The sequence below is a fragment of the Amphibalanus amphitrite genome, unplaced genomic scaffold, assembly GCF_019059575.1.
Source record: "Amphibalanus amphitrite isolate SeventyFive unplaced genomic scaffold, NRLGWU_Aamphi_draft 000683F_arrow, whole genome shotgun sequence".
Classification (NCBI taxonomy): domain Eukaryota; kingdom Metazoa; phylum Arthropoda; class Thecostraca; order Balanomorpha; family Balanidae; genus Amphibalanus; species Amphibalanus amphitrite.
In genome coordinates this window covers 322,983-348,378 of record NW_024882177.1, presented here as the reverse complement: position 1 = coordinate 348,378, position 25,396 = coordinate 322,983, and the positions used below count along the sequence as shown (strand labels likewise).

At 48.8% G+C, this 25,396-nt stretch overlaps 1 protein-coding gene across 1 annotated transcript in view; it reads right to left on the bottom strand.

The window, feature by feature from the left end:
• Positions 1 to 25,396, bottom strand: part of LOC122364555 (serine/threonine-protein kinase BRSK2-like) — an 88,000-nt gene that overhangs the window by 5,377 nt on the left and 57,227 nt on the right. Inside the window, exons 6-11 of the mRNA XM_043335052.1 lie at positions 22,568 to 22,783; positions 15,292 to 15,491; positions 12,127 to 12,222; positions 11,476 to 11,595; positions 10,239 to 10,480; positions 4,042 to 4,208 (exon numbers count right to left, since the gene is read on the bottom strand). Of these exons, the coding sequence (XP_043190987.1) occupies positions 4,042 to 4,208; positions 10,239 to 10,480; positions 11,476 to 11,595; positions 12,127 to 12,222; positions 15,292 to 15,491; positions 22,568 to 22,783 (1,041 nt within the window). The remainder of the gene's footprint in view (positions 1 to 4,041; positions 4,209 to 10,238; positions 10,481 to 11,475; positions 11,596 to 12,126; positions 12,223 to 15,291; positions 15,492 to 22,567; positions 22,784 to 25,396) is intronic.

Genomic DNA, 25,396 nt, shown 5'->3' with positions numbered 1-25,396 from the left:
GTCCGGACGACCAGAAGAATACAGCAGCCTTGTCGACACACCTTTCTGTATGCATATTGTACACGAATGCCAAATTCTTCAGGAGTGAATGGGCTCTTTACCATCAGATTTATTTGATATACGGATCTCACCCGGCTAACACGTCAAATCCGGGTCATAGCTGATGATGTTTATGGCAGGGCCGTTTGGCACACAGATCGTGTGTCGGTGTCGGTACTGCTTACATGCCCATCTATATGAGCGCAGAGCACCACGTTTCACTGACAGGAATTCACCAGCAAAACGGATGTCTGCCAAATATAGCAGCGAGCTGTGCGACCGGTGAATCAATAAAACAGCGAATCAGGCGACTGATTAAACTATGTAAATGCGAATATGTTACCGCGCTGTTACGTTTTGAAGCGATGAAACTTTCATAGATAATACTTATATATTCTTATCCGATCCATTGCAAACGAATCCTAGAAATTATTAATCAATAGGTATCATATTGCATTGGCAGCTTATCGCTGAATGGCTGAACACCAAAGAGTAAGATATTTGATAACGGAGCCATCTATTCACATATTTTGATAGCAAAAAGAAAAGATACCTATAGGAAAACAACCAGACAAGGGCTCATCCGAGCGGGGCTGATTTGTTGTAAGCTGAAACTGGTGCTTCCTGTGTTGAGATATTTATCTTTTCGGAGACGATGCTGTGCTGATAAATTGCTCTGTCGGCCTCAATCTCGAGTTTGATGGACATCAGTTACACTGGAACCCTGTCTCTGACAAATGGTGGCGGTGTCGGTGTCAGACTTTTATATTCCACAACATTTTTCATTCATCGCTGTCCATCAAAACGTTGCACAAGGAAATATTGGTCTTCCTTTTAGATCAACATTCAGCGCTGCTCAGCATGTCATAGTTTTATCTCCATCCGAGGCTCATCTCTCCTTGATAAATCCATGTGAGCTCAGATCTTATTTTGTCTCGGCCCTACTACCATCATTTCAGCCCACCTACCGATGATTGACTGATGATCGATGGGCCAGATAAGCATTAACTACCTTCTTCAAAGCTAGCTCATGCAGTCATGCTATAGTACGTCTCCTTGCTACCATCTGCCTTCGGATGCCCTGGCCCATCTGCAGTCTCGCGTATCGAACCCCAGATTGGCTGTATGTTGCTGACGCCACCACCGCCTGGGACCCATCGCCATCCGCCATTGGTCCAGCCTCCAGTCCGTGTTCCGGAAGTGACGTCATCACTTCCGGGCGGCCGCCGGATGACCGCCGGAAGACCCGGGATCCGGGATCGGTCGTTGTTGGGTTGCAGGGAGACTGCTCGGGTGTGCGTTCTCGCTAGGACTGGGACGGGAGCGCCGCGACGGTGTGGTGGTGCTTTTAGTTGAGATCGTCTTACTTGATGGGTGGTTTCGGCGTAGTCTATTCGTTTTGTCTGAGAGTGTGCTCGTCAACATGTGTCTCCGCGTGACAATTCGTTTCTCTGTTGTCTGACTGTCCATCTGTCAGACTGCTCGTCTCCCCGTCTGTCCGTCTGTCCGTCTGTCCGTCTGTCCGTCTGTCCGTCTGTTCGTCTGTCCGTCTGTCCGTCTGTCCGTCTGTCCGTCTGTCCGTCTGTCTGTCTGTAGATCTGCCCGTCTATTAATCTGCCCGTCAGTTGTCTGCTCGTCTAATCTGTCCACCCATTGAGCCTTGCGTCAGCCTCATGCGGCCCACATTGCTCACTCAGCCCATCCACCCAGCCCCTATACAGTCTCAGTCAGCCCTCTGACAGCCCGGATCCACCGGAGCGCTCGCTGCGTGACTGCTCTGTTTCCAGTTCCGGGAGGACCGTCACTGTCACTCCTATAAACTGATGTCGACAGTGTGGAATGGGATGGCCATCACCAGAGTCGGTACACATCAGGTTACATCAGGCAAACGTCCAGGCGCTGACCGGCGGGCGCCGCCCTCTACCTCCGGATGACCCCTACGCATTAGTGGGATCGAACTGGACTGAACTGTGATCACTTTAGTGATCGCAACGGACCAATCCGGATAGTACAGGGTAAACCAGGGTGAGTTGACTGTATCGGTACTTTGGATACTTCTGCAACGGGGTACAGCGCACTGTGCAGCGCGCCTTGGACAGTGAACTCTGGAGCATTCTCGTCGTTCTACGGTCCACCACATGATCGAAGTTTGCACTACGCCCTTATACAATTTACTAAGCATCGTTTCGATACCGTGCTGTCCTACCACCACCATTTAGGTGTGTCATGCCACTGTGCTGCCGTTGTACCGTACCAAAACGGCTCGCCGCGGTCGGAGAAGGTAACCACGAGTATACCGGCCAGTCGACCGACGGACCGCCGCCGCCTCTCCATCGTCAACGAAACACGAAGCCAATCGGCGCCTACATCATCAGCGACGCAGTGCCGGCTCCCGTCCCAACGACCCGAGACCCCCGGAACGGACCGAGACTAGCGCACCAGCGCAGTCCTAGCGACCACTTCCCTGCGAACCGACTGTACCGAGGCCGTCCAATCTGACCTCACGGGAGCGATACAGCGCAGCAGCATTACCGTAATGACGCGACATGGATATAAATGGCGCCGAAACCGACTGTATTAGATTGGCTTCTTATTTATGAACGCCAGCGGCGCGCAGCGTAGCACATAGTGGGTAGTGGGTACGCTGATGGTATCTACTTACGCAGCAGACCGGGGAAAAAGATATGATGTGACAAAGTTAGTGGATCTTTAGCTAGAAATCATATGTCTTTATGCAAGCATACGTGCGAGGGAGTACATCTGGCATTCTGGCAGCTCTTCCTGGAACAAACGGCCTGCATCCAAATAGCAAGCAGAAATAATTGTTAATCAATCCTGCCATCCAGTGAAGGAAAGCATGAAAAGGTCATCCTTTCATCCTACATCAAATGGGTTTATTACACCGAACCAGTTCATCCTCTGGAATAAATAGAATTGAGAAGTGCCAGCTCACGTCGGGACTCGGGCTATTTGAATGAAACATTTTTCCTAGCTTGAGTCATAGATAACAGTAGAACTACTGTTATCTTTGCTTGAGTCAACAATTGCATGAGATACGGTATATGCTCTCTCATCGCCCACCTAGCTAACGCCCTCACTGACACGTTGGAACCGCCCATCGATTGCTGATTTGAGGTGTCCGGCGGACGATTGCACCAGTGTAGCTGGCAACGCCTAAATCACACATCCGGAATTCAGAATTCAGTAGGTCCGGGTCTGGATCCGGTCGTATCAAATACGGTCGTCGGGTTCCTTCTTTGCTGACCTAATTAGTAACCTTACAGTACACACGCTTTTTGGGACACATCTCCATGGTAGACCATCCAAAGTCCTAGCTATCTCATTACCAACAAACGCACCATTTTGCGTAGTTAAATGCATTGATACCGTCCCCGTAGACGCATGCCTGCACTAACCGTTTTCAATGAATTTGCTAATAATACCCACGACTTTATCATAAAATAATTACCCGACAGTACAGCATTAACTGTGCGACTCGGCAGCCTGATCAAAGGGTTCAGTTGTGTGGGTGTTCACTTCTCCGTGGCGACGTATCACATCCGTGTGACCTAAATACGTTTACACGTATGTGCGTTTCCTCACCCTACGCGAGAGGGCACACTGGAGTACTAATTACATTTATCCGGTAATCGCCAACGGGTAAACACTTTGATTGTGCTGAGAGCTACAAATACATGCATAACAGCACACAAAAGTATGTGCTGCATCGTGGGTATGAGCGTAAACTGGCAAGAAAGTCGTCCTCCCAAGGGCAAAATGCATGTCACATCCCAATTAAGCATTTTTAAAAGCGTATGTGAGACACTTATCTAATTATTCAGAGGTGATAGGAAGAGGGCTACTCACATGCTGAAAAGAGCATCCCTTGCCTCTCCGCGACCACGCCGCAACTTACCGAGAGGAACGAGTAAATGAGGTCGGCATTGACATCACTCACCGAGAGGAACGAGAGGATGAGGTCCGGGCCCCGCAGTATCTCACCGAGAGGAACGAGTGGATGAGGTCGGCCTTGACGATGGCCAGCGGCTTGTTGCGCATGATGACCGTGTAGCTCTCGTCGCGCTCCGAGCCCATCAGCGTGCCGAACCACGAACGTTTAGTTAGCTCCGGCGACGACTCCGGCGTCAGACGCGTCTCGTCGGACGGTACTGAAACGATCGCGAAACGGTCAGACCGAGTGCCACGTTTCTTCGGACGGTACTGAAACGGTCAGACAGTGGTCAGACCAATTGTTGCGTGTCGTCGGACGGTATACTGAAACGGTCGAGGAATGGTCAGACGCGTCTCGTCGGACGGTACTGGAACGGTCAGACAATGGTCAGACCGAGTGTCGTGTCTTATCAGATGGTAATTGAACGGTCACACAATGGTCAGACCAATTGTTGCGTCTCGTCGGACGGTACTGAAACGGTCGAGGAATGGTCAGACGCGTCTCGTCAGACGGTATACTGGAACGGTCAGACGATGGTCAGGCGCGTCTTGTCGGACGGTACTGGAACGGTCAGACAATGGTCAGACCGAGCGTCGAGTCTCAGATGGTAATGAGATGGTCGCGAAATGGTCAGACCAATCGTCGCGTCTCAGACCGTACTGGAACGGTCACACAGTGGTCAGGCCAATTGTTGCGTGTCGTCGGACGGTTCTGGGATGGTCGCGAAATGGTCAGACCGATGTCGCGTCTCCTCAGATGGCACTGGGATGGTCACAAAATGCCCAAGGAAATGGCCACCACTACGGTCAGACGGGTCTGTTGCGATTAAACTGAAATCATGATTGGTTAAATTGAAAGATTAAAAGAAAATGCACACACAGAAGGTGCCCTTTGTAATTGGTTTATTTTCTGGCATAATCATCTGTTTTATCTTTATTTGTATTGCAACACATCCGAAAATAACGCCACCCTTAATTTCAATTCGAGGAACATGTGACGCTTCAGACTAATATGGCAGGATGTGATGACAATAAGACAACTTTCCTAAAAACTGCTGCACAAATATTATTCTGGCGAAACGGAAATTGTCGGAGATGCTGCGGGATTCTGGCATCATGTAACACAAAGTTCCAGATATCCGCTAGACATCGCATCTAATATGTCCCCGCATCAGCCGCGGTCGTCCGAACATATTCAGACCCGGTGGTGCATTCGGTAACACGACTCCGACCCACCCAGATGTGGTGTCAGTTCCGACGACCGCCCACACGGATCTGACGGCGCAAATCCGACAGTGTAAGTAACAGCGTGGGCTGGCGACATTGCGAGGGTCGGGGCTAGTGATATTACGAGTGTGGGCTCGTCACATTACCAGTGTGGGCTAGTGGCATTACCAGTGTGGGCTAGTGACGTTACCACTGTGGGCTAGTGGCGTTACAGAACAGGCGGAGGATGGTCAGATGACGACACATTATAACAGCAATCGGCGACACACGTCTCTCAGTGAGACAGCAGCTACACCTGTGTCGCCATTCATCCCCAATAAGAGCGACGAACTAGCACAGAGGTTCTGTCATGACCGTGCCGGTGGACGCGCAGATACTTATTACTGACCTCAGATGAAATGATTTTGGCCGGGTCTGACGAAAGCTTGGCTATTGCTGATGAAAACCGGCCGCCGAATTCAGCGGCCCACTCGGCCAGAGATGTAAGGCCGTGATCTGTTCTACTTACGGCGGCGTCCGCTCGACAAAAACAGTTCGCTCGGGAGACACAAATGAAGATGGAACGAGGCTACCAGAACACTTACAATTTCACAGAGAGGCTTTCTGCCGTGGACACCCCAGAAAACACAACAGCTCACAACAGCTTATTAATGGTGAGCACACATGTTTTACATACAGCTACATGGATGTTCACTATTCAGTAAAGCATGACCGGAGCATTTCATCCACCGAGACAAATTGCTAATTCTCGGGTATTCCGAAGTTGCTGACAGCAGTCATAAAAACTCGCCTGAACGGTCATCAGTCATGGCTTTCAGCTGGGCCATGAATAATGGCAGCCCGGGTCCATCAGCATAAGATCTGCATCAAAATTCCATCGTGTTCGAGCACCGTCTCTCGATTTTCGTCTGGCCGGCGCGGTGCCAGGCGGGTCACTTGGTCAGGGGCGGGGCAGCGGTCTGATGGGCGGGGCAGTCCACCGGACCGGAAAGCCTCTGAGGGCGACGTTTCCTCCACTATTGTCTTCGTTTGTCCAGAGCTGGTTCCGCCAGAACGGACAGAACAGAAGTGAGCATGGGACCGTCATCGCGGTTCAGAGTCAGATAGAGGCTGGGCTCCGCCCTACCATCAGTACCAGCCGCTGCTGGCGGGGGCGGCGGCGGCGGCGGGGGTGGGGGCGGGGGCGGCGCAGAGCGACCCGGCAGGACCGGCGGGCGGGGGCGGGGGCGGGGGCGGCCGTGACCGCGGCGGAGGGCGGCCCGTTTTGGGCGGTGGCCAGCCGAGTGGGTCAGGATCAATAGCAGCAGCAGCGCCGGGACAGCGGCCCCATCGGAGGACAAACGGTCTGCCGGCCTGTCCCCTGCGACCGACACACGGGATGCTGTGACCGACGGCACTGATAGGACAGTACGGAGAACAGCGCAAAAGACGGCGAGTCTCCGAACAGTGCCGGCCCGGCCGACGTCGGCCTCCAGGTATATTAGACACAAAAAGGCAGCCAATACCGCTTTTTATGAGCTAAAAGCAGTAAGCACCATGCAATAAAAACGCTGAACGATTGAGGATGTAAGTGCAGCAAGAAAAATAGCATTTTATCTTGCAGATGTATATAGGATCAGGGAATTGTAACAAAGCAAACACGAAAGCACTCCGAATGTTGCTTACCAGAACATTAACTAATATTCATTCCTAGCAAGTTCCCTCTGTCTGTTTACGACAGGGCAAATGTCCAACGAACCGAAACGGCGATTAATAAGCCCTTGTGGCTGTCATATTAATGCCCTCTGGGCGGCACAACAACAGACGGTCTTTGTCGTCACTCTGAGTGGATGAAGAATTGAGCCGTTTCCCAGGCCAGCTCATAGGCCATAACTGAGGCGGAATCTCAGCGACACTAGTGTAACTCTGGTCGCTTGGCTGTTCTCTCTCTCTCTCTCTCTCTCTCTCTCTCTCTCTCTCTCTCTCTCTCTCTCTCTCTCTCTCTCTCTCTCTCTCTCTCTCTCTCTCTCTCTCTCTCTCTCTCTCTCTCTCTCTCTCTCTCTCTCTCACTCTCTCTCTCTCTCTCTCTCTCTCTCTCTCTCTCTCTCTCTCTCTCTCTCTCTCTCTCTCTCTCTCTCTCTCTCTCTCTTTCTCTCTCTCTCTCTCTCTCTCTCTCTCTCTCTCTCTCTCTCTCTCTCTCTCTCTCTCTCTCTCTCTCTCTCTCTCTCTCTCTCTCTCTCTCTCTCTCTCTCTCTCTCTCTCTCTCTCTCTCTCTCTCTCTCTCTCTCTCTCTCTCTCTCTCTCTCTCTCTCTCTCTCTCTCTCTCTCTCTCTCTCTCTCTCTCTCTCTCTCTCTCTCTCTCTCTCTCTCTCTCTCTCTCTCTCTCTCTCTCTCTCTCTCTCTCTCTCTCTCTCTCTCTCTCTCTCTCTCTCTCTCTCTCTCTCTCTCTCTCTCTCTCTCTCTCTCTCTCTCTCTCTCTCTCTCTCTCTCTCTCTGCTCTTTATCTTTCTCTTTCCTATTCTGTCTCTGTTTCCTTCTCTGTTTCTTTGTCTGCCTCTGTACGGCTCTGTCTGCCTCTGTCTCTGTCTCTTTTCACCTCTCCTGTCACAGTCAGCCGCTCCATGTCAACTACAGAGGACTGCTTCTCTCTGGACCATCCCATTTGAGACCCGCCCGCGCTATAGCTCCCTCGTACAGGCGCAGTGACACATGGCGCCAGACCCAACCAACAGAATCAGCATCACTAGACTTGTTCCTTAGCTCGTCCAGCTATGAGCTGGTCAACCATACATGTGACGACTAACCTCACTCCGGCAATTTAACATGCTTCATTACAAAAGCGTCCGGAAATCTGAGCACAGTTGAAATCTGAGCACAAAAAATAGCTCGGGATATCCGTTCGGTGTAATTTTTAAGTTATCTATGGCCAAATGCATATCAAACCACTTAAAGGGACTATCCCACCTTTAACATGGGTTTTGAGTTGAGATAGCCAAGTTTGCGGCGAGGTTCAGAAACCACTATCTATCTAGGTTGCAACCCCCGCGGCCTCTTGGTGTTGAAGAAATTCGTTCCCTTCATTTGAAAATGGGCCTTGCGCAAGGCCCTATCTTCAACATGGAGCGACCGTTAGTGTGACGTCACCTCGTTTAGTCATTCTGATTTAAATGGTTTTGTTCGTTGAAAAATCGCTTAAAACTTGGTCTGAACTTTGTTGTGGTGCCTACAGAGTAAAAAGAATCAGCTTTATGACAGTAATGTGGCCTGGGGAAGGAGGTAATTTTGGGCTGTGACGTCACATGTTTGAAAGTTTGTGTTTGGAATATGGGAAGCCTAAGATGTTTAATGAAAAATAAATATCAGAACCGTGTTCCTGGTCATCCAATCTATAAAGTCGGGCACAATTTAACTGGTTTTAACAACATTTTAGAAGGTGGGATAGTTCCTTTAAGGAGCTCGGCACATGGCTCAATCGTGCTCGCCCCAGTGATAACTTCCTTGATGAATAAAAGACAACTTAATTGATTCAGCTGAGTATGGTCTGTGGTTCAAAGCACAGCCATAACATACATTAACGTTACCATTGTTGCATCGTGAATGGTCCATCCATCATAGTTAGTTCATGGCATTCAGTAAGCAAAGCCCGAGCTTTAGGTGGTCCATTTACGATGCTTCTGCGCAATAACCATCTATATAACTGTGGACGGTGTGTGAGCCTTCTTATTACCAGATACGGTTCATCACATTCGGCGCCATTCGAACGGCCGCGGCTCTCAACTGACGCCATGGAGGGCCATTGCCGTCCGGCCCCAGTCCTCACCACTCATTCCGAAGAGGCTCAACGCCAGCATCACAAACCAGCGTGGCTTCAGACGGGTAAGGCTGTCGGTAGGCACCTCGCCAGGCTCAGCTCCAGCCACCGGCAAATATTTCGTGAAATATGTCCCGTCTACTGAAGGAAATGAGCATGTGAGTTCATTGGGTGGTGTGGAGAATTATGGCACTCATGACGCCTTAATCAGAATGCGGCCGACGTCATCTAGCGTTGGGTTGAAAATCCAATTACTGGCCGAGAGGAAAGCCGGGGCAATGCCCTTGTGGTGAATTGTTATCACATCGGTTTAGTGTAATAACTTGTAGATCGTCCCTAAATGAACGTAGACATACTTGTGTCGCTCAGAATATGAACTTTACATTACATACGGGCTGACAGCAGGGGCCTGAATCACCCGCTACAGGCACGCCGCCTTGCTACGGGTTGCCGTATCACCGTATCACCAAGGTATCGCTTTGTCGAGTATCGCTGTATCATATCACACCAGCAGCGCGCTATGAATTTCATACCTGTCTTACAGACTACCTAGCTCAGTCAAAGCTGTCGGCTTTCTCGATTGCGATCACTCCTGCCCTATGAGGGCAGAACGATCACAAGTTTTCAACTATTCCAAGAAACTTTTTTATTCATTGCCTGCGATGTAAAACTGCATATGAGCCCTCTGGGTGATCTTTGCATACCGTTCGCCGAGGTTGGGGCCATTTAGAGGCACAACAGCATCATCGCAGCGCACGCCGGGTGAATATTGCCCGATATGATAAGGGCCAGAATCCTCCTGAGAGCGGAGATGTTACACGCCCCGCTGGTGTAGCACGGTGGCAAATATTTACACATGTGTGCCCGGATATTGTGGACATGAGGCAGACAGGCCCACTAAGCCTAATCAGCGACAGACTCACGGCAAAGAAATGTTTGTACAACGGTAGAGTATGTATTGGGTCTGGAGCTGAGAGCAAAAAAGAAGAGACAAGGAGGAAGAAAGAAGACAAGAGAGATGTGCTCCTACGCTCCGGATACTGCGGCGCAGATCAGTGGGTTTCTCGTTTAGCAGATTTATCGAAGATCGGTTTCCTTTGATGTCAATCTCTTTCGCCAAAACAAAAAACTGTCTAGGCAATGAGTGCCATCAAATCTCTCCATAATTACCTAAGTTGATTGGTACTGAATGATATAAAGATGACTTGACAGAACGCTCTCTCGGACTGACCTTGCAGTTTGCGCCGGTGGAAGCGCGGAGATCCCATCAGCGAGTTCTTGATGGTGTTGAGTCGCGACCGCCAGTAGGCGGGCGCGCCGTAGGGCGAGGCCGGCGGCGTGGCCAGGTCGTCCGAGGCCGGCCCCGGCGACGGGCGCGTCAGCAGCTTGGGCGACGGCAGCGGCGACACGGTCGGTGTCACCGTCGATGACGACAGCGGGCTGAGGCCGGAAGAGCTGCTGGGCCGCCGCCGTCTGCGGGTGAGGCGGGGACGGTGCGGTCAGGTGCCGGTGGGTATAGTTGTGTGTGAGCCACCGTAGATCACCTCACCCTTTCTCATTACCCCTTTACCAGCCTCCAGAGACACAGCCGGTGGGGAGCGATCATTGAGTGGTCCCCGGGCTCGTCCAATCATATAGAACAGGCCCTATAACCCAAATGGATTCAAAACTGCATCCTGGATGATGGAAAATAAAGCCAACCCCAATCCTTCATAAGTGAGCATGATGTCAGCCAAACATCAATAACAAAGCAATCGTAAATGAGAGCACAATAAAAACAGGACATATATGGCTCTCAATCAGCTAATGGATAAGCTAGCATCAAATGAAAAACCACTGCTTACATTCGAGATGAATGTCGTCAAAACTACTCGTATAACTCCGATGAATTTGGTTGTGCTCTACATTTATCTACATGACGTAGTTACGAGAAATTGTTTAACGAGATTCGGCAAAGTAAAACTGACAATATGATTTTCCCAAAGAAGTGGCTTGTCAATGAGTTAACATTCTAAAAGTCATAAGCGCAATCATATTTTCTTATTTTTTACACATTTGCAACGCAATTAAACCGTTTTACTAACGTTTTAATAACATTCGCCAAGGTAACTTAGATTCACCATAAGGTACTTCATTACCGTCCGAAGCAACTGTCTGCCAGAAATGATTAATTACAGCCATTAAAAGCCCTCCAATCAAACCGGTTGGCGATTCGGTGAGAAACGGGTAATGAGCACTGAACTTGACTGCTTCGGGCGCTATTGGAGAATGGAAAGTATTGGAAAGAAGATCAAATAGGCTCCGTATTGCACTTGATAGGAAGTAAGGCCGTGAAAGTGATCAACGTATGTAAGGTATCGAAACACCAGTGAGTTCAATGCACATGCAATGATGAAAATATAACTATGCGTGAGTCCGGTATGGATAATTGGGAAGCGTAGCAGTGTCTGTATGCGCTCGGTACGTACTGGTGGAAGTGTCGTCGTGGTATCACCGGCGAGCCCTCGCTCAGCTGTTCGTACTGGTGCGTGGAGCCGTTCAGTTTGTACGAGTCGACCCTCTTCCGCGGCGGATCGGCCGACTCAGACCTGTTAGTATAAATCAGGGTCAGGTCGGGTCAGTTGGCGTATCACCTCACATAGGCGCACGAACTTCAGACGGCACGTGAAGGAAACAGCAAGACAGGCTGCAGCGAGTATATAAGTAAACTATAACGCGATAGTCTGTGATTGGTTCGGGGCGATAGCGACCGACTAGTCCACCAAAGCTCACGTCCACTCCGAGCAAACGCCAGCTTAAAAGGACTAGGCAAAACCGTCCGTTCTTACTTATTTTACAAGCTATTGGCGAGAGAAATAATTGGAGCATAGGCTCCAGTTATAGGCCCGTTGTCTGATTGCCCAGTTCCCGCAGCCGCACGGGGGTAGTCGCGCAGAGGCGGATCCAGCTCAGAGGTTTGGGGGGAGGGGGCAAACCATAAAAATTTATCGATTCTTTCCATGCATCGTCCATAGGCGTAATGTTAAAATCATGCCGTTTGGGGGGGGGCAAATGCCCATTTTGCCCCCCCCCCCTGGATCCGCCACTGTAGTCGCGAATCCCACCGGACGCACACCCACCTGGCTCTCATCAGCGCCTCTGCGTCATCCTCGTAGGCTGGTTTGCGCCGTTTCCGCTCCAGCAACAGGAAGTAGATGACCTTTTCGGTGTTGTGGCTGCAACGAGAGATGGAGTGGTTCCCTTAACATTCGCTACAGTACCGCCGCCAATCAAAGCATGAGTGCACTGGGGGCAGAAACAACAGTAGCCCTGCTTCGGCGAAGTTGAAATGTCAGTAACCATTTATCAAATAGAAGCCATACTGCTGGCTCACATGCTGAGTGCAGAACTACAGACAAAAGCTAGAGCACAATGAAAGTAATGGAAGTAAGTCCGGCATCGCCAATTTTTTCAGTCATCTACGCAGGTATAACAGCCGAAATATCGATGTTTTTAGCGGCGCTATGCAGTACCTTTGAGTAGCTTAGCCTCTGGTATAGCATACTGCACAGACGGGATGTGTGGTATGTTTCTCCCGGAAATAACACTAATGGAATCGCGACCGACTGATCCACCTCAGTAGCCCTGATGGTTCGTCTCCAGGATCTGACCAGCTCAGCCAACCATCAGTTGCTATTTATCTGTTGTGAAACTCGAACCCGGATTTAGTCCAATACACCCAATGTCAACAGGAACATAGTCGACTGCTGCCTTCACCGTGATTTAACAATATGGACGTCGGCACTGAGTTGTGTTCTGAAAACAGTGTAGAGTAGTTCAGTTTTGAGGCTTGTATTGAGATGTGTCCTGTTGTAGAACGGAGCTATTAGAACCTTTACTGGAAAGTGGAAAATTTCATATATTCAGTCATCGGAATACTTGTATATGTTCCCGAGACTGCAGCACGCAGGACTGAAGAAACCTCCCAAGTTTAACTTTGGATACGCAATGCAACTTCTCAGTGAGACAGTCAGGAATGCGAAACAATTTCCAGCGTATATTTGTTAAATCTGTTTTATGGCAAGAATCTGTAAAGTTCTCTGTTCATGAGGCAGGCGTGGACCATCTTCACAATTGTGTGGAAAGCCGAAAGTTTGAGATCAAGCGACACGCACGCTATCAAAACGCACGCAACGGCACTATTATATAATTAAATAAGAACCAGTGGCACTCTTTCCTCCGTTCTGAAGACACTCAGCCTCAGAACTTGGTCAACTTCCAGAGGATTCAGCTGCCCTCTCTCCCGTACCAGGAGGACAAAGAGGCACTCTCCCTACGCTACCATGATGATTTTGCGACTCCGCGACACACGGCCGCCGCCGTAGTGCCAAGTTTGTGATAACACGGACCGCGTTCGAGAGGCGCTACCAGTATTTACACAGAACACAGTGTCCCGCCAGTCCCGTCCTTCTATTTATCTGGCATACGGGAGAGAATTGTCCTGAATTGCCCCATACGCAGCGCGTCAGCCATCGCCTGCTTTATTGCAAAAAGGTTGCCGATACGTGCGTGGTTAATTTTGATCCAGTGTCCTCCTCGAGAGAAGTTCAGAAGAGAGCCTTCCCACGTCGCGGTCGATGCTGACGCCTGAAGAGGGTGGAAATTGAACGATGAGAGGTGGCAAGTGTCGTTGCGGCTGGCAGTTTCCCAGAAAGCTGCTCATTTCCCCTGATATTCCATGAACATCTCGGGGCCGACCGGCTGGGGAGGCCAGAGGGGTGGCCGGGATGGAGACGTAGGGGAGGGGAAGAACTAGCTAACGATGGCGACGTGATGATGTCGGGTCGACGATCTTTCTGACCGGCCATCGCCGTATGATTGCCGATCGGTGGTCGGAGGAGGGGCCGAGCAGGCAGAGGGAGGGATGAGGGCAGGGGAGGCGGGGAGAGCGCTGGGGAGGCCGGCAGGGGAGCGCTGGGCGGCAGGAAGGGGAGCGCTGGGCGGCAGGAAGGGGAGCGCTGGGCGGCAGGAAGGGGAGCGCTGGGCGGCAGGAAGGGCCAGTGCGTCAAGGATGGTGGAGCGCGCAGACTCAATATCCGGACCGAGCCGCGCCATTTCCCGCGAGACCCGCCGAGAGGGAGAGAGCGGTAGTGAGAGAGTGAGAGGAGAGAGAGAGGGGCCGAATTGAGAGAGTAGGCGGAGAGCCTGAGGCTGTATCGAGCCCCCGTGGCGCTAAATGGCAAACTTTGCTCATTAACCCGCGGCCGACGTCCGAGATACATCGGCAGACCGGGGCGCCGCCCAGAGAGCCGACAGAATGGAGCGAAGTTATATCATTGACGACACTCGAGTTGAGCCAGCCCAAACTGGTAGAAGTGCCCCTATTCAGCACACTATGCTGAGCTCACGTTAGCACACTTCTTATTTAAGCAATTGAATTAATTAGGACAACTTCGGCGTCCTATCCTGGTGTCATCCAAGGTAAAAAAAAAAAAAACAGAAGAGTTAACATAGCATTAAACAAGACAATAATTGTCGCATCTAAGCTTTCTCTTGAAAAAAAAAACGCTCGTTAATCTTCGCTCTATCACATCATTATCTCACTATTTGCGCCCCATTCGTGCCCGCTAAACCCGGCACCGTTCGTGGGCGTCGCACGGGAATCTCGTGACCAGCTCGGCCCGAATCGGACGGCCCTCAGAGACTGGCGGGATGATCAGGTTAGATGACGCCCTGAATGCAGCGCCAGAGTTCTCTCTTCAAAGTGCCCAACAAAGAAAATGGCCGCCCACATTCAGCACAGCTGGCGGCACCATTCAGCACGGAGAAATTCGCCACTGTTGACTCGTCCAAAAGGAAAGAGGCTTCATCTTTTGTCCAAGTAAAAGGATTTTTAAGCCGTCGAGCTGCCCCAAATTCTTTCTTCAAAAGGAATTCACAAAGAAGACGGCACATTCGTATAAATGTCTTGACACTGAGCTTTCTGGCGTATTCATTTCAGGTATTCATTACAGTAGGCATGCACCACAACCAACATGAGATAAGACATTGTTCGTAAATGGGTCTCTAAAACAAAATCAGCTAATGATGTCTTATCCTAGTCCTAGCTTGAGCTCGTTCCCTTCGTGCCAATACCTAGAGCAATGCTGATGTTCAATGACTTTTTCTATACTTTTTTAGAGAGTCGTTACAAGCCCGTTGGCAGTCGGTATAGGTACTGAAAACCCGTCCGGCACGCAATCGACCCCATGACACACGTAACAGTCACACCAAACTGATAAATCTCTGAATCACATGCCACTCACGTGGGGCTGAGCAGTTTCTGGACGAGGACCTCCTTGTCTTTGAAGCAGCCTAAGTGGGACATTGCTCGCAGTACGTCCGTGTCCAGCCGCTCCGAGCCGGGAATCACGTGCGTCTGCACCACCTCCATCATCGGCGGCTCGAGCTCCAGCTCGCCCTTGGAGCCGGCTATCACCCACGGATGTCGGTTGATCTCCCGCAGCTGGCAACAGACAGGTGCGAACACAGTCACATCAGAGGCGTTACAACTGTGCAGCAACATCGGTGTGCAAGGAGTCAATGCCAGTAGCAAGTTCAAGTATGTAAATGTTGCACGTTAGGCGGCACGGGCGGACATCGATAGCAGCGCCTCTATCGGTCACTAGGGAAAGCTGGGCTGTAGGCGACGATATACCGGCTGAGTTGTCACACGTTGAATAGGTTTATAGCCATCCGTCTTGTGAAAAAGTTGAACTTTTGCCTTTAATATTTCTACAGGCAATTTTAGAAGTGTCTTCACATGGATTACAAAACCGTTTAGGTTATTGTATTCACTTCAAGCCTTCCCTATTGTTCTTGATGATGCGGGAACTATTTCTAATTAGTGTTTCTAGCTTAGTAAAAGAACATACTGTGCAAACGATGAAAAAAGCATAAATGGAAGATTTTAAATGCAATTTTCTCTAACAATTAATGGTAAATTCTCTACATATCAAGGAAAAGGTGCATGCTATTTGATAATTTAAAGTTCTTGGGGCCAGTTGTTTTCTTCTTTTCTTACGTCGCCCCAATGGCCGCGAATACACTTGTGATAACGCCTATCGAACCCAACTGTAAGCTACCAATGTCCTAAATGTGCGTGACGTCGACGAGTGACGACTTGGATTCACGCTCCAGAGTGAATTTCCAGCGCGCAGTTCGGCAGCCCGCCAATGCGCGCTATGCGGCACAGCCTACCTGCAGGCGTAACTACTACTCTGCCATCTATCGGCGGGGATTACAAGCGACTCAGGGCTGGACCGGAGAATTGCAAGGCAGAGCGCTGCCAATGTTCAACACACTTTGATCACTAGAATTTTTCAGAATACTTATATAGCAGCAAATAAAGAAGATTTTCGTTGCTCACTGACATGCCCCCACTCATACACATTACAAACATCCAGCCAACGATGCTTCACAGCGCTTATCAAAGATCAATATTCAATCAAGAAAACTTAACGATGTGATGATACGCGCTCGATTAAAAAATAAAATAGACGTGTTTATATAAAAACACTTTCAGTTGAAAGTAAATGACATTTAATTGGTAACTGTTCCTAGTACTTCGAAAAATGCGTTTCCTTTCCGAAAACTCCGTCGATTAAAGAATCGAAATTGCTCGATTTGTTGACGTTGTCATTTCCATCGCTGCTAAAGCCGCCGACATCAGATCAATACCCCTGGACGCCTCCTGAGCCAGCAGGCTTAACTTGGATTTCCGCAGATGCCTATCAATGCGAGGGAGAGGCAAAACAACAGTCCCGCTCCAACTGATCAACACCGCATCGTGAAACTTTTACTGCGTCCGGAAACTCACGTAAGATGCAATATTCTAAACATGAAAATCACTGAGAAAAGAGCAATGAATATTTTAGACATTTTGAATTTTTTAAAGTCATCAACCAAAAGATGTTATGTTATGTACCTTGGAGTCAAGCAGCCATGTCAGGAAATTGTAAACATTTATCTTAACCAAAAACTCTGCTTACCTTGTATGAAAGTTTTTCATGTCAACAACAGAAGTATGATTTGAACAGCTGATGTGTGGGGACGTGTTCAAAGCCAGATGTCGCCAGTGCTATCACAAGAAGTTATAAACAATGTCCATAGCATAGCCCTCCCGACCATTGGACTTTCTGCCACTCTCTATCGCACAAAGGAGTGCCACTCCTCGCGCGCTCGACCATAAAGGACAAATTGCCAAACATAGGGCAGCTGTCCGTATTGTAGACACAAAGCGTTGTGAAAAAGCACGAAAAATCGAGTTCCCTGAACGCTTTTCTTTTCCCTTAAAACCAGAAAATACCAAGTTTGCATTGATTTGAATGTTTGCATACAAAAGGCATCGATGCTTTTTTGTGTCTACATACATATAATTGCTTGAAATGAAAAGACACCTTCAGGCTTCGAGCAAGATTGTCACCAACGAGTGTCTGAGACTGATGCCATCCCTAAACAAATATCACCTTTCATAAATAGGTGGTCACTTTCCCTTATCACGTCGCACCTGAGCAGCTAGGACGCCGAGACACCTCGATCGACACCGTTGCTAGCCGGAAGTGGGTCAGTTCCGTCCGCGTCGCGGCGGGTCGTTGGTTTAGGGCGCCGCCAATCAGCATCACGGGAGGCGGTATCACTGTGTCTGACACTAACTGAGGCGGGGCGCCGACGATAGCCGGCTGAAGTCGTCTGTCACCACAGCGAACACCGTCGAACCCGTGCCGACGAGCGCGACGAAACGACACCCATTTGTGGAGCAGGCGTGATGGGCCGAGACCTGTGCTTCAAAGCCACTTATGTATACCATAGCAGTTACTGGTGCAAGAGCTTTACAATCACATTTGTATCCAGCTTAACCCTCGCCCGCACATGCCATTTTCCCATCCTAGAACGCACATGGGGGGGGGGGGGTTGCCACCCCCCCGCGCCATTTCGCTCCTGTTGGAGATAGAGCTTCGCGGTAAGGACCAGAAAGATTCTTTGGGAAGAGACGAATCCAATGATACCCAGTTTTACCTTCTCAGGTCAGTCATTGACCTTCCAGGTCAGGCAAATTAAAAAATGTTGCTGTTTTGGGTCACCGTTGGATATCAAGTGCGCTGCTTAGCATTTGCCGATGACGATGCCGTTTTCTGGTGCCAAGCCAGCTAGAACCTCTTTGTAACACTACCCGACCAGATTTTTGCTGCTGAGGTCATTTCAGGTCAAGTTAGGTCAAGGTCAATTATATGTGTTTGTATGTCTGTGTGTGTCTGTGTGTATACTGATGTATGCACCGAGTGTTTATGTGTCCATATTACATGAAACCATGATCTGAGAAGCTTTTACCAAAAATGCAGTCAAAAAAATTCACGAAAAGTAAATTACGCTTGCCTAAAACGCAATTATTTTAGATGACCTAGGCTGACCTTGACCCTGACCTTGACATCAGTACATCGTCGAACAACATGTTCCATGATAGGTGGGAGGTAAGACTGGCAAAAAAGGCCGAAATCAAGGTGTCACAAGCTCACAAGGCCCATAGCCAACGCAAGATGTTGAGAATTGGTCATTTGGGTCATGAGTTCATGACATGACCTGAAAAATAAGGTCATATCTCCGAAACCAAAAACCACAAAAACTTGAGACTTTCAGTGGAAATCAAGAAAAGGTTAGAGGAGCAGCTATACGAAAATCAGCCCTCTAGCTCTAAAAATGTTGAGTGCAGAGCAGAAAGACTACCTGGGGGGGGGTGGCAACCCCCCCCCCCATGTGCGGGCGAGGGTTAACCCTCGCATGTGTAGGGGGGGGGGTCGGATGGACCCCCCCCCCATGGTTTTTCGCGAATAACTCGCGTAAAAAGCGGCCGATCGCGACGAAACTTTCAGTACCCTCGCATTGATCAATTTTACACCTACCCTGAAAATTTCATGACCCTGACCCAAATGACCTTTGACCTGTGACCTCTTTTCCGAGACCATGTTTGGCCGGAATCGCGATTTCGCGTATGTCGGCTCGCACTAGCCGCGTGTTTGCAAGCTTTTCGTGGTTTCAAACGTTCCAACATGTGATTTGATGTTACTCCCGTGTGTGTCAAGGTCACCTGAAGGTCAGGTCAGGTCATTGACCTTTGGTGACCTCGGGTGACCTCGGGTCACTTTTTCGAGTTTTACATGTTTCTAGGCTAGTTTTTGGAGCTGAATTCGAATTTAGCAACCATTTGAACATTTACGAAGTAGTTTTGGTGACTTCGTAACATGTTACGAAGCTGTCAGAGGCGGTTGACACGTACTACGAATACCCGTCACGACGCCTACTGGTTGACCTGACCTGACCTGACCTGACCCGACCTGGTCTAAATGCTTCAAGACATCATCTGTGATCAAAACTAACACGATATTCGTGATCAGCACCCCGAAAAACCCCTTAGCAGCCACACTTTACGACTTTCTAACAGGTCCCGATTTTCCCGACTTTGGGTCATTGACCTGACCTGGAAGGTCAACCAATGACCTAGGACCTTAAAATTGGGTATCATCGGCTTCCTCTCGTCACGGGCAACACGCTCGTTTTTTCCGCGAAGCTCTAGCTCGATCAGGGGCCAAACGGCAAGGGGGGGGGTCCAACCGACCCCCCCCCCCCTACACATTAGAAGCTGGCAAACGCCGCACACATGCGAGGGTTAAGCAAGCGGTGACTTATGATTTATGAATTACATATTATGTCCACCGGGCACTTAATTTTCCATAAGCCAATATGCATCTTTCAATAAGGAAAACGCGCATCCTTGTACAATTATTGTCTTTGACGAGACACCCATATTTGTAATTATATCATGACTTTTCCAATTCCGACGAAAAAGGAGCCTCACCATTCTGTCCTTGCGTGTAGACATATGGATTGTAAACCTACCACATCATCTATCATTTCAACTAACACTATCAAAGAGGAATCGGAGTTACTGGTTCTTTGGCGGCCTTTATGTCTATCGAAAAATGTAGCATCGAGCTCAGCCATCTCAACACTCAACAGGGAGATTTTTATGAGTGCAGCTGAATGAAATAATGATAGGAGTGCCGTTAAGCACATCAGCACCTCTCTGAAGCAATGGCAGTGATCGTTCTTTGTGTGTTTTCGAACAGTGTTTTCAAACGAGAAAGAAGAAAAAACAGTCTTCATCTGTAAAGGATTGAATCTTGGATTGATGACCTAGTTTAGGTCTCGATTGTATGGGAGGCAACGCAAATTTCGTCGATTTACAACGCTTCAGCCGCCAGGGACAGAAGTCATTCGTTTCAATTCGTTTTAGAAGGCCTATCGAGGAGTTTCGGAATACCAGCCAATTTGTAGGAGATCTGTGCGCCGTGAAATGGAGCGAAAATTTAGCTTCGTGTTCAGCTGCTCACTTCCTGCTCACACAAACCGCTGGGCATGGAGTACAACAAATTAAATGATCTTTTAACACCACCATTTAGTAATTGTATTATGACGAAATTAGCATTCTGGCACCAGTGACAGCTAAGGGTGCGTGAGTTACCACTTCAATTTGAAAACGTGGCCGCACCCGTTGACATTTTTAACCTACATTCTGTGGTAACACACCACATGAGCCGAAATTGGCGCCTATCGTCTGCGCCCGAGCTGCCATTGACCACGACTCTGAGTATTATCCCATGCTCATGTAACCGAAATACATAGACCAGCTATGTAGCAATTACCGCGGTCAGTCAGCGGACGTCCGCGGTCGCACTTCGGGGAATACTGATCCCGAGGGCACAGTTGGTTTAGCTAGTCAGATTTGAGTTCGCAGTGATCGCTGTGGGCATTAAACGCTTCCTGGAACTTGATTCTATGCGTCGGTCACTACGGAAATTATTGCATTCCACGACGGACCAGTTCCGCGCAGAGCCTACAGCGGCGACTTCGTCTCCGCTGAGCCGCTGAGCGACTGAGCGGAGCAGAGCCACGGCTTCCGGTCCCACGACGGCTGTAATACCAGCTCAGACGGGCGGCGCGACAGGGCGGAAATCGGACAAGCGCCGCCCGGCCGGCCGCCCAGTCAGACGCGTACGCCTCTTCGCCGTCGCACGCCAGTAATGAGCTCATTCAGTTTAATGCGGCTCTGAATCGGTGGCGCGCCGGCCGCCGCCCACTAATTGATGTGACGCCTGGTCTCCGGCGGGTCCCCGCCTCCCCCAGTGGCATTGATTCTGGCCGGCCAGCGGCGGCCCAACCAGGCTAAATCCATTACTGCAGCGGCGCGCCGCCTTCAGAGCTGACTGGCGCGGAGGAAAAACTCGCTGAAGATCGGAGCTAATGTTTGTTTTCGGGATGCCGAGTCAGGGCAGGTTAGCGCTGAAAACTCCGCCAAAGGCTTTAGAAAGCGAAAATAGATGAGTTGAAAACTAAAACGTTTTATGATCAGTTGCTCGTAATAAGCATTTACTTCAAGAAATGAGACACCAAAATTTTCGTTTTACTGACTCTGATTACTTTAACTTCCTTCTTACGATTTCAAGAAATGCACTTAAATATTCATAGCAATATAATTATGGAGTTATCTAAGGCTTCATAAAATGATTGAGCTTTTATAGGACAGCATTATGTCAAGTATTCGCAAGCAATACAACCCATACCAGTGTATCCTCTCGGGGCTCGCCGTTACAGTATCTCAACTGCTGCACTACATGTAACTAAGTCCGCCCGCCCGACACAATCCTGTTTTTGCATGGGTACTGGACAGGGATCCTGACACATCCAGAAAAGAAAAATATTCAGAGGTGCTGTTATATCTCACATACTCTAGCTTACGGTAAAAAATCTTCAGAGTATATTATGATGAAAGAGAACAGGCTTCATGCAAAACACAAAAGTCCCAGTGCTATGGCATTTCAGCATTCTTATGTTCAAATAATGAGAGCGTTTATATAATGGCCTCGTAGTTTATATGAACCAATAAAAGCAGTCCCATCTTCGTGACCTAATCGAAAATTTGTCCGACCCTTTCATTGAAAACTCGATTACCTTTCGAATAGTTACTACGCGACCACTTCGCTTTCATCCTCGAGGCTTTGATCTTCAGCTATTTATGTGAGTCATGTCTTCTGCCGACTTATAATTACGTCTCGATTGTCAGGATACTCTTACTCCTTTAAATTTCTAACTATGTGCACTGTTCAGCATCCAACTGTCCAGCGCATGGCTTATTAGTTGTTGATGTGTTCATTTGTTGCTACATGATTACAATACAAACTACTTCTTACTTGTCGCTACCTTGAACCTCAACCGACCACCAAGTACCGGACTGCCTTCCTATACGACCTACGCAAGGTGATCCACAACCTGCTGTAGGTGGCCGTCGACCTACGACAGATAATCTACGACTCACTATGATGATCGTTGACCAATGGCAGCGACCAGTAAGACCTACAGGAGACCGTCACCGGCTCGCGAACCTTGGTCGCGTGCATGTATGTATGTAATATGTATGTATGTATGCGTGTCTGCATCGACATCACAAGTCTTCCACAAACAGCGTGGCGATCACGGCTTGTCACTCACCTTCAGCCGGGTCTCGGGATTGACGTCGATCATCCCCCGCAGCAGGTTCTGGCAGTCGGGCGGCACAAAGTGCGGGATGTGGAACGTGCCGCGCTTCACCTTCTCCAGCAACTGCCGCAGGTTGTCGTCGTCGAAGGGCAGCGCTCCGACCAGCAGCGCGTAGAGGATGACGCCGCACGACCACACGTCCGCCCGCCGGCCGTCGTACTTTTCGCCCTGTAGAAGGGAGGAGTGACAGTGAGAGGTGGGCTTCTTTGTTTTCATCCTGTGGGGAACGAGGGTTGAAGACACAGTGAGACATTGAAGGAAAACTTTTTACCCTGTGGGGGTAAGAAGAGTGAAATGTGAGCTTCCTCATCTCAGTGGGAGCAAGGAGCGATATCGCAGTGAGAGGTCTGAATCTCCTATCTTTCGATGTCACAGACAGCGACTGTAAGACGTGAGTTTCTCGCAGTGAGCACACACACATGGCACAAGTAGAGCTGCATTGCCAGCATAGATCCTACCTAACATCTAGAAACACATGTCATTAGCAGTGGTGAGCAGAGGTAAAAAAAAACTTCCTACTCGCTTACATTGTAGGCGACAGAAGCTGACAGGCACCAGAGACATTTGGTGACAAAGTCACGAAAATGGTGAACGCACTGCATCGCATTTGTTGACGGCGTTTTCGCGCACTGCTAGCGAACAGACTAACCAGCCAATCCGCGGCGAGAATAACCCTGAGCGAACCAATCGGATGCTGGTGACACGAGGGGACAACGCTGAGCTAACGCCCCAGCCGCAAGGGAGCCTTCACTGTGGATTTTGTAGGCCCCAGGAGCCAACGCATCAAAGATTTTGAGCGGGCCTTTTCGGCGCACGTCTATGAGAGGTATGCCGTGATCATGAACACGTAGCAAAACAGGAGTGGACTCTCGCGAGTAGCGCTCAGTGCTGTCCGGTCCAATTTTCAAACAAGTTTGAATGCTTTCAAGAAAGGGACTGGCGCTGTGATGAAAGCTGCGTTGTTGTATTGTGGTTTGATTGTGGTTATGATTTTTTTTTCTGTTTTAAGCAAGGCAGGACATAACACTGGAAGTAAGGAATCTTGGGTTGTCTAATTTTGCTGATTTAGGTACTTGTAAGTTGGATATAACAACGCTAGCCCGGTGGGCATCAAAAGCAAGGCTGTGTGGATTTGTTGCCTGATTTTGAAACACTTGCCAAAGTTGTCAATGAATAGATGTTTTTACTGTAAATATTGACACAACTTTCATTTTGATTTTAATTTGTTGAGCCCTAGAAGAGCACAAATTTCAATTTTCATGAGCTGGTAAAAGTATACCAGTCCAAGGACTCCGAAAAAATGTAGGGTGGTATGTAGATTGTAAGCTGGGAGGTTGTAGGCTGGTAGGTTTTCTGCTTTGTGTTGGTATGTTGTAGGTAGGTTGTAGGTTAGTAGTTATGTGAGTTTGGCTCAGGCTTAATTGTTTTTACTTCATTCCGACTTCTACTCTTTTACTCTTGCGTAAGTGTTAAAGAAGTCTGAATGAAAGAAAAACATCATTACCTAACCTAATCTTACTTTCTACCCTACCACCTATTACCTACCAGCCTACAGCCTATCTATACCTTCTACCTTATACCTGTACCTACAAGTTACAACTTCCTTCCTTAAACCTGCCAACCGACAAGCAGCTCCGAAGCATACAAAGCATACTACCTAGCACCTACACCTATTTTATTTTGACTTATTGTATACTAGTACCAAAAATCTAATGATTAGAATTTTGGTTTAACAATATTAGTGGCCTTGATGTGGAAAAGGAACCTTTTGCAACATGTTGCATAGGTAGGATATTGTATTATACATAGGCACCTATTATTTGTTATGTCATAACAGGTGTGAAATCCGACCATATAGAACACAAATGTAAATGTATTATGGAAAAATGTAAAATAGAATGTCAGCAATTCTTAAATGCATCTGCACAAGATTAGTTACACATGCATTCAGTGTCCCAAAGTTGAGTTTTGGCTGGGGTGTCAGAGGGGGATATTATCCACCAAAAAGGGGTAGAGGGTGGAAACTGCTGGTTAGAATAGATACAAAAATAGTGAGAAAAGATCAATAGCATTTATTTTTATCCATGAGTATCTATGATCATAAACCAACTCCAAGTATCCACACAACTCAGTCCACCACACCTGTCCACTTGTCCAAGTCCACCACACCTGAACTGCCTTTTGAGGTAACAAGGTGTTTTTGGCTGAGAGTGGTTAATTGCTCTTAGAAATTGGTGGTGAGAGTGGCAAATGAATCTCAGTATTTCCCACCCAAATCAACAAATTTGGGACACTGTAATACATTATCCAGGTTTAGGGCCACACTAACATTGGTGACGCTAACATTAACATTGGCCTTATGAATCCTAGAATTTTTCCAATTTTACCACCCTATTGCAACACTTATCTGGCCTCCGGGGGCAGGGGACACAAAGGGGGTTGAAAAATTTTGTAGGTGACACAAAATAAGTTTTTTTGACCTCTGGTGGTGAGATGCATCATTTTCAACAGACTTTCGATGCCGAATCGGGAAAACTTCGATACTCACCTGAGCTAAGCGAAAATTATCTCACTGATCGAAATATACGAACCGGAAATTATGCAGGTAGTTTGAGAACCTTGAATTGATCGGGCATACAAACCAGTGACAGTGGCAGTGACCTGTAACCGTTAGCAATCCAAGGTGCTGTGTCACCAGCCAGGTCAGGTCGCCGGCAGTGGCTCCTGTCACCAGCGCCCGCGGGTGGCTGCCCGTCTGGCCGCTGTCACTGCCACACCGAT